This window comes from Vigna radiata, chromosome 10 (genome assembly GCF_000741045.1).
Source record: "Vigna radiata var. radiata cultivar VC1973A chromosome 10, Vradiata_ver6, whole genome shotgun sequence".
NCBI classification, from domain to species: Eukaryota; Viridiplantae; Streptophyta; class Magnoliopsida; order Fabales; family Fabaceae; genus Vigna; species Vigna radiata.
Genome location: NC_028360.1, coordinates 13,299,356 through 13,311,756, shown reverse-complemented (window position 1 = coordinate 13,311,756; position 12,401 = coordinate 13,299,356). Strand labels below are relative to the sequence as shown.

The following is a 12,401-nucleotide window of genomic DNA, read 5'->3' as shown; positions in this document are numbered from 1 at the left end:
TATATATATATATATATATATATATATATATATATATATATATATATATATCATATGTTTTTTTTTAATCTTTGATCCACAGAAATCAAAACCTAACTAAATTAGAACAAGGTAAAGTTTAAATTGAACCTAAAATTGGGCTGCTTAGTTTATTTTAGACAATTGTTACCTGCACCTCTAAGATATCTAACTGAACCCTCGTGATTTGAAAAACAACTATTCTGAATTGTCTGTTCTTGAAAATCTTTTAGAATAAGCACTCTACACTTTATGGAACATGATTTATAAAATAAATTTTTTGGAACAAAATATTTAGAGTAAGTTTTTCAAAATATATGAAACATATGAAACATATTTTGTAGTAAGATTTTCAAAATAAGCTTTCAGAATATATGAAATATTTTTTTTATTGAAAGTTTTATGAATAAATCTCTTAGAACAAACTTTTTATAATATATGAAATGTATTTGAAAAAGCATATCATATATTTTGAAATCATACGAAATATTTTGGAAAATGACTTTCTTGAAACAAACTTTTTAAAGTATATGATATTCATTCCGGAATAGAACACGTGTAATATATATGATGTTTTCTAAACTAAACTTTTCGAATCAAATTTTCCACCAAATCATTGCTCTCTCTTTTCTTCTTTTTAGAAGAGGATGTTTTAATTTTTTGATTGTTAATATGGGGGTGCAGGAAGAAAAAGGCCTTTATGTAAAAGGATTGTTTTGGGCTCTTACGGTGGTCCGTATTTTGTGGTTTCGTCGCGTGACAAAAAAAAAAACTAGTTTCTATGCTACTGAATGTGGTGTAGGTTCTCTGGTTTCTCCGCCTTACCATCAGAACACCTCTGGCGAAGTCGATTCCGGCGAGCGAACCGTGTCACCGTCAACGTCGCCGGCAAGGTATTACCATCTTATCCGTTCAATTCATTGTCTCTCTCATTTTGGAGCAACCAATACTTGTTCACGTTATGAACACGGTCACAGATCCCTTATTTTTGAACTCGCAATTACGCTCAATTAGAGACGCAGAGCGGTTCCTATGCAACCTCTTCTCGCAACACACAAATAGTTATCCCTCTTTTCTCTCTATAAAAGGGAGGGTGAATGAAATTTGTCTACGATATTGGGGTTGTATGCTGGGTTCATTTTCAGCCAAGTCTTACTTTTTATTTTTTCTCTATAGGAATGCAGATTCTTATCGAAGTAGAATATGGTTGTGTTGCGTTGCATTGTGGCTTATGTTTTACGATGGAACCATTGGAAAAAAGTTGTGCTCAATTATCCTCATTGTTAAATGTAACCAGCAAAGCCAGTGTTGATTTTGTTTTAATTATTGAAAGATGAACTGAATAATCATCAATTGATGCACTGGTTGTTGTTAACTTAAAACTTGTGTATATAAATAGCACAAGAAAAATAAATATTAAATGCAGGTGAGTTCTGAAATATGAAGTTTCATGTGCTAGTTTGATGTATTTTATTGGCTATTCCGACAGTTCTTTTAAACTTGGTGGTGTATCTTTTTTGGGGTATCAGGTTCATGCTGCTGAAACCTCTTTGACTTTTCCAATTAAACATTTGTTTTACTGTGTCAATGAGAGGCAACATTGGAATAAGGATCCCAAACCCCTCAATTTCAAATGCCACCAGAAGAACGCTAGTTGCATTTTCTACATCTTCAGGTTTTGGTGATGGCGGACGTGGTCGTGGTCGTGGAGGCTCCGTCCCTGGTTCAGGCCCGTTCAAGTTCAATGAAACAGCTCCTGGTAAGCCTAATTCCAGTGAGCCCAAATCTGACACGACAGAGTCACCCATTCCTCCTGGTTCTGGTCATGGCCATGGCCATGGCAAGCCAATCCGTCCGCCAGGCCTTCCTTCTTTCTCATCAATTTTATCTTCCATAAATCAGCCACAAGCTGGTCGAGGCCGGGCTACTGTGCCCCACTATCAAAATGATTTGCAATCACCTGCTGGCCGTGGCCGAGGTATTGTACCTCAACCTCCAAATGATTTGCGGTCACCTGCTGGTCGTGGCCGAGCTACTGTACCTCAACCTCCAAATGATTTGGGGCCACCAGATTCTGGACCGAAAATGCCCATTTTATTCAAAAGAGAGGACAATGCTTCTCCAACAACGAGAGAAGGTTTTCATATTGATGTTGAGCATGTTAACAAACTTCCAGCTGGTCGTGGCGGAGCTACTGTATCTCAACCTCTAAATGATTTGGGGCCACCAGATTCTGGACCCAAAAAGCCCATTTTATTCAAAAGAGAGGAAAATGCTTCTCCAACAACGAGAGATGGGTTTCCTATTGATGTTGAGCGTGTTAACAAACTTCCAGGCGGAATAATTGAGGTGTTGTCTGGACTTGGAAGGGGGAAGCCCATGAAACAGCCAGATCCGGAACCGCAAGTTAGAGAAGAGAATAGGCATCTTCGCCCTCCGCCAGCTCGTGGTGCAGCTGCCTCTGACACTTTGCCTGAGAGACGGGCAATACCAGTCCGGGATGATGCGGTGAGGAATGCACGGAAATTTTTGTCACAAGGTGAGGATGATGGAAGTGGCTCAGGAAGAGGAAGAGGGTTTAGAGAGAGAGGTGGGCTTGGCCGAGGCAGGGGCAGAGGAAGAGGCAGAGGTCGAGGCATAGGAAGAGGAGGGTTCAGAGGGAGGGATGTAGATGAAAGACTTGGTCGACTCAGGGATGCTGAAGATTCCTATGCTACAGGGCTATATGTCGGAGATGATGCATGTGGTGAGAACTTAGCCAAAAAGTTTGGGCCAGAGATAATGAATCAGTTAACTGAAGCATTTGAGGAGATGACTGATAGAGTTTTGCCATCCCCATTATACGATGAGTATTTGGATGCATTAGACATCAATTATGCCGTAAGTGGTTTCTACAGACATCTTTATTTATTTTTTGAGAAATAATTAAACGTAGAGGAAATATAATTTTGTAGTTTAGTTGCAGCCAGAGAAATTCTCCAGTCTTAATTGAATTTCTATGGGGAAACTCATTATAATCATCCAATTCTCAAGATCTAAAGACATAATTTCTCTCGAGGAAGTTTCTTAAGGCGAACTTCTATTTTCTGTTTAGTATACATGTTTCAGTGTTTAATTGTTTGTATTTTCTCGGCTTCTTTATTGATTATTGCAGATTGAATTTGAGCCAGAATATTTGGTGGAATTTGATAATCCAGATATTGATGAGAAGGAACCAATTCCACTTCGGGATGCACTTGAGAAGATGAAACCATTCTTGATGGCATACGAGGGAATTCAAAGTCAGGAAGAGTGGGAGGTATATTATGTTGTTAATTGCAAAGGTTTTGGGGCACAAGTTTTGGTACCGGCGTTCCTTCTTTTTAATTTTGAATTCAACATTATCTTCTTCGTCAATGATCATATGATTGCTTGCCAATATCTTTCTCATATCAAACCTGTGTAACTAGTACATTGGACAAGTACTCTATCAGTCACAATGTTTTGAAATAGTTGTCTATTTTATAGCTGCTAGTAGGTAAAGGCTGTTTATATTGTTCTCTACTATAGTTTATGGGTGTGTGTCAATGTGTCGGGATTTTTTTTTTCTAACTTTATGTCCTACTAGGAAATAATGGAAGAGACGATGGCTCGAGTTCCATTGTTGAAAAAGATTGTTGATCACTACAGTGGACCAGATAGGGTAACTGCAAAGAAGCAACAACAAGAATTAGAAAGAGTTTCTAAAACTCTTCCCGAAAGTGCGCCATCTTCAGTGAAACAATTTACTAACCGTGCTGTTGTCTCTCTTCAGGTTTGGAACTCTAACTATTGATATTGTGTTGAGCATAGAAGTCTTGTACTTAGGCTACTTGTTTTCCTCTTATGTTGATAATCTTATTATCAGCATCTCTGCCGATGATGTTCCGCTTGCTCATGTAATTCAGTGATAAACGAACCCCTTTCCTCAGTGTAATTTGATGTCAGTAGAGAATCAATTTCTCAACAGTTGCATAATCAATTGAAAGTCCAACAAATATTTGTTATTTTTTCTAGGAACCCCGAATCTAAATTCTAGTTGATAAAATAAATCCCAAATGTATTGAGAGAATAGAATATGTATGTTATGCTGTGCCAAGGCTGAGCAGTTGTCAATGAAAAGGCACAGATAGGAAAATCAAGTCTCTGCCTAAAACAACCTGTTGTTTGTTTTGGATGGTTTATGTGCATTATATGATATAATTCTTTCTATAAATTCATAATGCTCAAAATTTATAAATTATATGCATGTAGTTGTGGTATTGAGTAGCTTGCCAACATCCGTGCACACACATACATACACACTACATACACACGTACATATATATTATTTTGGTTTGTATTGCCTTTTATTTCAATGAATTGAGAAATGCTGGTCAGAAACTACTGGAAGGAATATTCTGCATATTATTTATGTTTGGTCTGAAATATGATGCAGAGCAACCCAGGCTGGGGATTTGACAAGAAATGCCATTTCATGGATAAGCTGGTTTGGGAAGTGTCTCAGCATTACAAGTAACTTACTTTGTCTTTCAAGCGTAAACATGGTGGGTTTTTGTGGTATACGATATCCATTATAATGTGGACAAATCATCTGACCTTCTTGCATGTCAAATTTTGTTAACTTCAGCTTTGATTAAAAAACTCCTATAACTCTTGTAATAAGATGAGTTATAGTTATCTTTTAGTGTTGTTGCTATCGATTGTTGCATCTCTCTTGTACTTCGTAATAAATGAATTATCATTTTAATTAATCTTTCAAAAAGTGATAAAATGTGGTATCATAATATTGATGATTTGGAAATTGGTGGTTATCATTTAATTATTTAACAATCAGTTTTATATATGTATGTCTGTTATCAGAATTTGAATTATTTTATGAATTAACCTATTATCTATATACACACACTTGAGGTTTTTCTTTCTTTGTTTTTTTTTTATTTCATGTAAATATGGATCATAATGGAATAGTTAAAAAAATTAAAAGAAAGTTAGTAGTTATATGATTATTACTTAAAAATATCTATATTTATGTTTTAGTTTCACCATTCAAATAATATTTAATGATTATATATTTTTTTATTGAAGGGCATTTAAATTTTTCCTATCATTTAAGAAATAAGTATTTTTGAAAAAAGGATTGTTCAAGTTAAATGAATAGAACACATCAAGATCAGTCTTGTGAAAACTATGAAGATGTTATAACAAACAGAGTTGATGACTTTCCCTTTTGCATTGGGAGAAAAATCATTCCATCAAAATTCCAGAAATGGGTAAAAAGATAATAGAATAGTAAGAATGACGTTAAAAAATTAAGATTAGTTCTAAAATTAGAACTAAATAAAAAAATATGATAGTGCAACGAAAGAGTTGGTGTTAACTAAAACTTGATGCGAAATTAATGTCTTTTTAGACGCAAAAATAAACAAATAAAAACCACAAAACAAAAATAGGAGGACGGGCAGAAATAGACAACTATAAACATTTACAGTACATATAACAAAAATAAAAATTATTACTGAATAGAAATATTATTACAAATATCATTAAGTGCAGAGTGAATTTTATATTGATGTGTGACATGAGCTCTACATTGAATGTTTGAATTATATTAATAGTGATAAATTATTAATAAAAACTATTTGATGATTTGTAAGTTTGATTTAAATAAAGAAAATTAAAGACTAATACGTTTGTGTTTGGCTTATGTTGAAGGATGTTAGGAGTTGATTTTTTTTTTTGAAAGAGAAAAGTACGTATACGCATACGTATTTATAGTTGAAATTCTGTATATCAGAAAAAAAAACGTATAAAAAGCATGAAAAGAATTTTGACAAAGAAAAAAATAGCCCTATTAGAAAAAATAATAATATAATTTGTATTATTTTTTCTGTATTTATACTTGCATAAAAACGGAGTAAAAAAACAAAGTGTTAACTATTTTTTTTTATCTTGATAATGAACTATTTTTGAAAATAAAAAGAGTCTAGCAATGAATGAATATTTATAATTGATTGAAGCTTTTCTAACCTTCCACAATTAATTGTGTACCTACCTCAATGCATAATGAGTATTTTTTTCCTATTTTTTTGTGATGATAATGAAAAGTAATAATAATAGTAATAAATTAAATTATTAAGTAAAAAGTAAAATATATTTTTAGAAAAATAGAATTATTGAATCGATTAAACTCTAGCACTTCATCGCAAAGAAAAGAGAAAAAAAGGACAGTCACTGTAGGTAGGACTGGACTCATAAAACAAAAGACACCTAGAATAACTTAAAAGCAAATAAGTGACATTTTGGTTTTTTATCATCTAAAGTACAACCTTTCAAATATTTTACAGATTATTTGAGCTAGAGTTTCGCGAGTCAATTCGGATTATCACGAGTTTTGAATCAGTTTGAATTTAAAAAAATTATATTATTTTTTATGAGAAACATATTTTAATCTGACTCATTTAAATCTGATTCATACGGATTGAATTCATGGTGGATCAGGTTGACCAACCAATCTAATTTTATTTTATTAAAAATTTTAATTTTATAAAAAATATTTATTATTATATTTTTTGCTTAAAAAAAATATTTAAATTTTCTATGTGAAATTTGTTTAGATTTGAATTATAAAAGGTTTATAATTTTTTTTATTTTAAAAAATTATAATTATATAAGGAGCCTGTCTACCCACTAATTTGTAATGAATGAGATTAGATTCAAAATTTTAAAATTTATCAATAAATGAATCGAATTGAATTAACTCACTAACTGACAAATTCGTAATAAACCGGACCGACTAGATTCAAGTGATTTCTTTTAACAGCTCGGGCAAAGAAGGGATAGATAAATTTCAAATAAACTAATTCATTCCAATCATGGGAAAAAAACAAAAGGAAGATAATATTTTTTAATTAAATTTAGAATAAACCAATGCTATAATAAATAAGTAATAAGTCAATAAAAAAATAACGTGTATAATATAAATATTCATTGTTAAAATATCTTTTTCCAAAACAAAAGTCCACACATTTTCATTCACCCATCCAATGTTACTGATTCAAGTAGAATTGAATTTTGAATTCTCTGAATAACAAGAGAGAAAAAACTGACCAATGGATGAAAAGGTTGTCATATGACTTGTCATTTTCAATAGTAAGTATAATTTTATTAGGGTTCATTCCTTCTTTTAAACAATAATGAAATATTATAAATATGTTAAAGAATATTATGTGATGTGTTCGCGGGTAGTGTATAGAATTTGTAAATAGTTAAAAGAAAAGCATTAAACAAAAAAAAGAGGGAAAAGGGTAGGGGAGGAAAGAGAAGAAAGAGTTGAGAAGAGTGAAAGAGAGAGAGAGAGAGAGAGAAGAAGTGACAAGAGTGGAGTGTGCGTGAGAGAGTGACTGCAAAACGCTCCACCCTTGTTTCTTCGCAGATCTTCCATGGAACAGGTTTGGGGTTAAGCAATGCATCGATTTTCCGTTCTTTACTTTCCGCTCACAATTTCTGTGTTAATTTCGGTTTTCATTTTGCAGTACGAGAAGGTGGAGAAGATAGGGGAGGGAACATACGGCGTCGTTTACAAGGCTCGCGACCGCGTCACCAATGAGACCATCGCTCTTAAGAAGATTCGCCTCGAGCAGGAAGACGAGGGGGTTCCCAGCACCGCCATTCGTGAGATTTCGCTCCTCAAAGAGATGCAGCATAGGAACATTGTTAGGTATTCGCCGTTTCCTTGGCTTTTTTGTTCCAATGCACTCTCTCCTTATCGATGCTCAAATTGGAGGGCTTATAGTGCTGTTGCCGCGTGCGGTTTGTCGTGATTTTGTGTTTCTGCTTAGCCTCCGAGTTTTTAGCTTCTGAAGTTTAATCAATGAAGGAGGTGCTTTCATGTTGTTGATTGGAGGTGTACTGTGTAGGATTTGGATTGGTGGAACAATTGATAACCTGTTTTTGATACTTTGGTTCCATTCGGTTGTTGTTTATGTTTGGTGGACTGGTGTGGTGTTTAGTTTTTACAATGTGTCAGCATTTTAATTTTTACTCCTGCTTTTGGTCTTTCTTAATTCCAACAGTGTCTGTACAGCTTTATGTGGCCTCGCAGCTTTGAAAACGTCTCTGTTAATGTCGCTTTGATATGTTCTATTCTTAATCTCATTCTTCCTCTAAGTCAATTCGTTATTGAGTTGTGCTTTGTGGTTGCGTGGATGATAGGTTGCAGGATGTAGTGCACAGTGAGAAGCGTTTGTATCTGGTTTTCGAGTATCTGGACTTGGATCTAAAGAAACACATGGATTCATCTCCAGAGTTTGTGAAAGATCCACGGCAAGTAAAAGTGAGTGGCACATGTGGTTTTCTTTAATTTTGGTAACCCGAGTTATAATCGTGAGAGTGGGCAAGGGTTCTAATCTGGCAAGCACATATTGTCTTGTTCTTCCTTAAATCAAATGAAGACAATATGAGAATTATTGATGATCAATAACCTTGTGGTTAGCTACTTAATTTGAGCTTGTGAAATCAAATACATGTATAAACATACTGTGAGTCTCATGGTTTTTGTAGATTATCTTTCATTACTTGATTGGTACGATGTTGTTCTTCAAAGCTTCCTATTTCAGAAAATGAATCATCCGTTGATCAAGATTTTCCTTTAGGATTTTGGTTGGACCTGTCCACAGTTTGCTAACTAGTTGCTCAAAATTTGAATATTATAGAGTAGTTGGTTAACAGTGAGCTTCACTGTGTTGGTTCAGGTTAATTCTGCTTGGAAATTAAGATTCTGCACTGAGATGCAGCTATCATGTATTTCATTGGTTTTGGCTTCTTTATTGTCTGTTTGACAGCCAGCCTACTATCCGAGTGTGATTATTTATTTAGTTAAGATGTTATGTATGATGTTCCCATTACCTTACCTTCTCGTTCTTTGTAGGTTAGATTATGATTAAATGTTCCCAACTTAAATCAATAATGCACAATCTATTTAGTCACGGATTCTATAAGGAGATACTAATTTTGGTGAAAATACCAATTTGGATTTGGAATTTGAATTCTTTAATGATCCTTTCTGTAGATGTTCCTCTATCAAATTCTCTGTGGCATTGCTTACTGCCATTCACACAGAGTTCTTCATCGAGACTTGAAACCACAGAATTTGTTGATAGATCGTCGTACAAATTCCTTAAAACTTGCAGATTTTGGATTGGCTAGGGCATTTGGCATTCCTGTCAGGACATTTACTCATGAGGTTTGTGTGCTACCTTATAAGTGCTTCTTGTCAGCCATGCAAATACAAAAATTAAATAATGGGTTTTTGCGTGAGAAAATGATATGCCCTTATGTTGTGTTCTAAAGTCGCATCTTTTGGAACTCCGAATGTTGTTGGAAATCTTATTTCCTTGTCATGCTGAAGCTACATGACTTATCTTGAAGACTATATTTTGTAGTTTGATATTTCTTCTCTTGTGCTAAAAACCATATTTCAGCCTTTGTTGCTGCCCTAGGGTTGATTTTGTGTGTCCACTATATATTATGCAAGGTCGTGTACACTGGTGGTCAGTAATCCATGTCTTGACCCTATTTAGTGGGAATAAGACTGTTGTTGTGCATGTTCCTCTTAATTTATTTGCTAATTGAATGGTTCTTTGAGACCTTTCTTGAATTTAACCTTGGGATGGTTCTCTACAAATTGAATTTTCCTCCTAATTTTTTAAATTTAGCGTTTGGTAAATTGCTTATCTTTGAGAATGCTGAAAGATCATTGGTCAACGGCAGCATTTTTGCAATCCTGAAAGATCATTTGTCACTTTCAAATAATCCACTAAGTTGGTATTCATAGAATGTTTCTTTTCACTGTATGTTAATTGAAATTTTCATATATTGAACTTATACATATAATAAGTTCCACTGTAATCAGTAATCAAGAATGCTAGCGTGATTGCTCTCTGATTTTTGTTTACACTTTGAATATACTGGCCACATTTTATAATTATTCATTCAGTTGAGTGATTTCTCAATGGGTAGATCAAACTGCTTCAGCTGAAAGGCCTCAGCTTGATTCCAACCAATGGTTGTGTTATGCCTCGATCCTTCCCCTAAACTTTTGTTGATTGAAAACTAATGTGGTTATTTATTTTTTTAATTAAAAAAGTAAAGTTATTTAATAGAAGATTATGTGTATGAATCAATTTTGTGGAAAGGTATTATAGTAGTAGTTGGTTTGATGAGCTTTAGAATAAATCATATTTATTCCCATATCCATATCTGTATCTATTGTCGTTGGTAATTGTTTGTAGGTGGTGACATTATGGTACAGAGCTCCAGAAATATTGCTTGGGTCTCGTCATTATTCTACCCCAGTTGATGTTTGGTCAGTGGGATGTATATTTGCAGAGATGGTAAACCGACGACCTCTATTCCCTGGGGACTCTGAGATTGATGAATTATTTAAAATATTCAGGTGATTATCTAGCAACCTTAAATTTGTCTCTAGACGTTTTAAACTGGCATATTTTTAAGTATTTATACTGGATTTGGTTGAAGAATCTTAATACTCTTTGGTACATCTATTTGGAGAAGGGGTAAGTTTACTCATGCATACATATGCACACACACTCATACATATTCTTGTTTATACGTGAAATTTAAATGTTTTTTGATGTGTTGGTGACAGTTTGACTAGTGTCCTTGAAAAGTCAGTCTTCACTTTTGATACTTATTGAATTATCTAACACATTTATTGTGCAGTATCAGTCTTTCCCTTCTGCCTGTTTGATTCCATTTATCTTTTCTTTCTCTGAATCTTAAAGCTCCACCCCCTCACAAAATTCTACAATCTATAAATAAACTAGTAAAAGGTAACAAAAAAAGGATGTCATGTCTCTTTTTGATATTTAATTACTATGGTTTAGAGTTGATTCAGTGAGCTCAGTTGGATATTAGGTAAAAACTGGAAATGACACCAGATTTGTTTATTTTTTGGTCACAGTTTATGTAGAATACACCTAGGGCACAATTTTTTGGTTCAGTGTTTCTCTCTTGTAAGCTTCTGTCTGTTTTTGGTGTTGACGTACCAACTTCAATTATGCTTCTATTACATGACCAGATATCGGCTGGTGTTTTTTTCTCAACATTTTCCTCTGTTTTGGTCTGGACAGCCTCAGCAACCTCACCACAATCCCATTTGCTTCTATTGCACTTTTTATAGATAAGGGGTGTCATAAGCTAGAGATTAGTGGGTTGGGTCATATTAGTTTTCCACCCTTCTTTCTATTTAGATTCTAGGGGAGTTTGTGTCCTATGGTCTTTTTCGTTTATGTAAAACATAGTATATAATATAATCAACTAAAGAATAATAAAAAAATTATAATAATATTAAAAATATAAAGAATTATTCAAATCATGTTAGGCATATAAGTCAGGTTTGCAAAAGAGGGAAAATAACAGAATGACTACGTGACACCTAAGAGAGTGGGGAGGGTGATATGGGAATAGGGCAGTGGGGCCAAAAGGGAAAGAGAAAATGGGTATAAGGAGGGATGGTACCCAAATGAAAGGGGGAATTATTCTGAGGTTTAGGGTGGAAATATTTTAGTAGAGGTTGGCTTGTCATCATCTAGGTGTTTGTTGTTTTTACATGCTTTATTTCTATTTCATGTTTAAAATCCATAGTCAATTACTGTTCCTCTGTTTGATTTCTGTAATTCCATTTTACACAGGAACTTCTTATCAGTGATACATACCTGTACCGGCCTAGCTATTTCTCTTCTTTGATACCTTGTTTCCTATCAAAACATAATATAGATAATATGAGCAACTAAAAAAATATAATAGGTGTAAAAAATTTAAAAAGCTATTTATAGAATAATATTTAAATTTTATTGTTATTTTAATAATTTTCATATTAAGTAGGCTCTAACAAGTATACAATTTGAGTTTACGAAGCCTTCACTAGTTGACATAAAAACTTGATTTCTACAACCTTGTTTTTGAGACCTTTGACCAGGTTTGAGTCAATGTTTTGGATAGCTGTGCATAGCGACCCACTCGCAAAAAGCTGGTATGATAGCTTATAGTGGACAATTTCTATTTCAAATTTTTATTAGCTCATAATATATATTATCTGCCCATGAATTCTCAAATAACAAAAAGTTATTCAAATTTAACAACATTCATAACTAGCCATAAAAAGTAACAGGTGTTTTAAACAAAACATAGAAGTAAAGACTAACAAAAATTGAAAACATTGTAGGTAGGAATTATCACTGATCATGTTCTAAACTAAAGACATTTTTATCATTATGCTGTAAAATCTACAGATTTCAATTTTGGAAATCAAAAACTCCCTTTGAAAGTAGTCCTAATGATGT

At 33.7% G+C, this 12,401-nt stretch overlaps 2 protein-coding genes across 3 annotated transcripts in view; both read left to right on the top strand.

Moving 5' to 3' along the window:
* Positions 1 to 780: 780 nt before the first annotated feature.
* LOC106776219 lies at positions 781 to 4,786 on the top strand. The gene is made up of 5 exons (XM_014663601.2): positions 781 to 911; positions 1,548 to 2,898; positions 3,173 to 3,316; positions 3,626 to 3,811; positions 4,475 to 4,786. Exons 2-5 carry the CDS (start codon positions 1,606 to 1,608, stop codon positions 4,553 to 4,555), a joined length of 1,704 nt encoding a protein of 567 aa, XP_014519087.1. The 5' UTR covers positions 781 to 911; positions 1,548 to 1,605; the 3' UTR covers positions 4,556 to 4,786.
* Positions 4,787 to 7,320: 2,534 nt separating this feature from the next.
* LOC106776064 (cell division control protein 2 homolog) overlaps positions 7,321 to 12,401 on the top strand; it is a 9,510-nt gene continuing 4,429 nt past the window's right edge. Inside the window, exons 1-6 of one of the 2 annotated variants that reach the window (XM_022786605.1) lie at positions 7,321 to 7,487; positions 7,572 to 7,756; positions 8,251 to 8,371; positions 9,107 to 9,280; positions 10,329 to 10,492; positions 12,038 to 12,091. In XM_022786605.1, coding sequence (XP_022642326.1) covers positions 7,479 to 7,487; positions 7,572 to 7,756; positions 8,251 to 8,371; positions 9,107 to 9,280; positions 10,329 to 10,492; positions 12,038 to 12,091 — 707 coding nt within the window. In that variant the 5' untranslated portion in view covers positions 7,321 to 7,478. The remainder of the gene's footprint in view (positions 7,488 to 7,571; positions 7,757 to 8,250; positions 8,372 to 9,106; positions 9,281 to 10,328; positions 10,493 to 12,037; positions 12,092 to 12,401) is intronic. The other variant, XM_014663367.2, reaches the window with a different exon arrangement.

Coding starts and splice junctions, on each gene's coding strand:
- LOC106776219 (XM_014663601.2), top strand. CDS start 1,606: ATGAGAGGCAACATTGGAATAAGGATCCCAAACCCCTCAATTTCAAAT. Junction 2,899..3,172: donor CATTAGACATCAATTATGCC/GTAAGTGGTTTC, acceptor TGATTATTGCAG/ATTGAATTTGAGCCAGAATA. Junction 3,317..3,625: donor AAAGTCAGGAAGAGTGGGAG/GTATATTATGTT, acceptor ATGTCCTACTAG/GAAATAATGGAAGAGACGAT.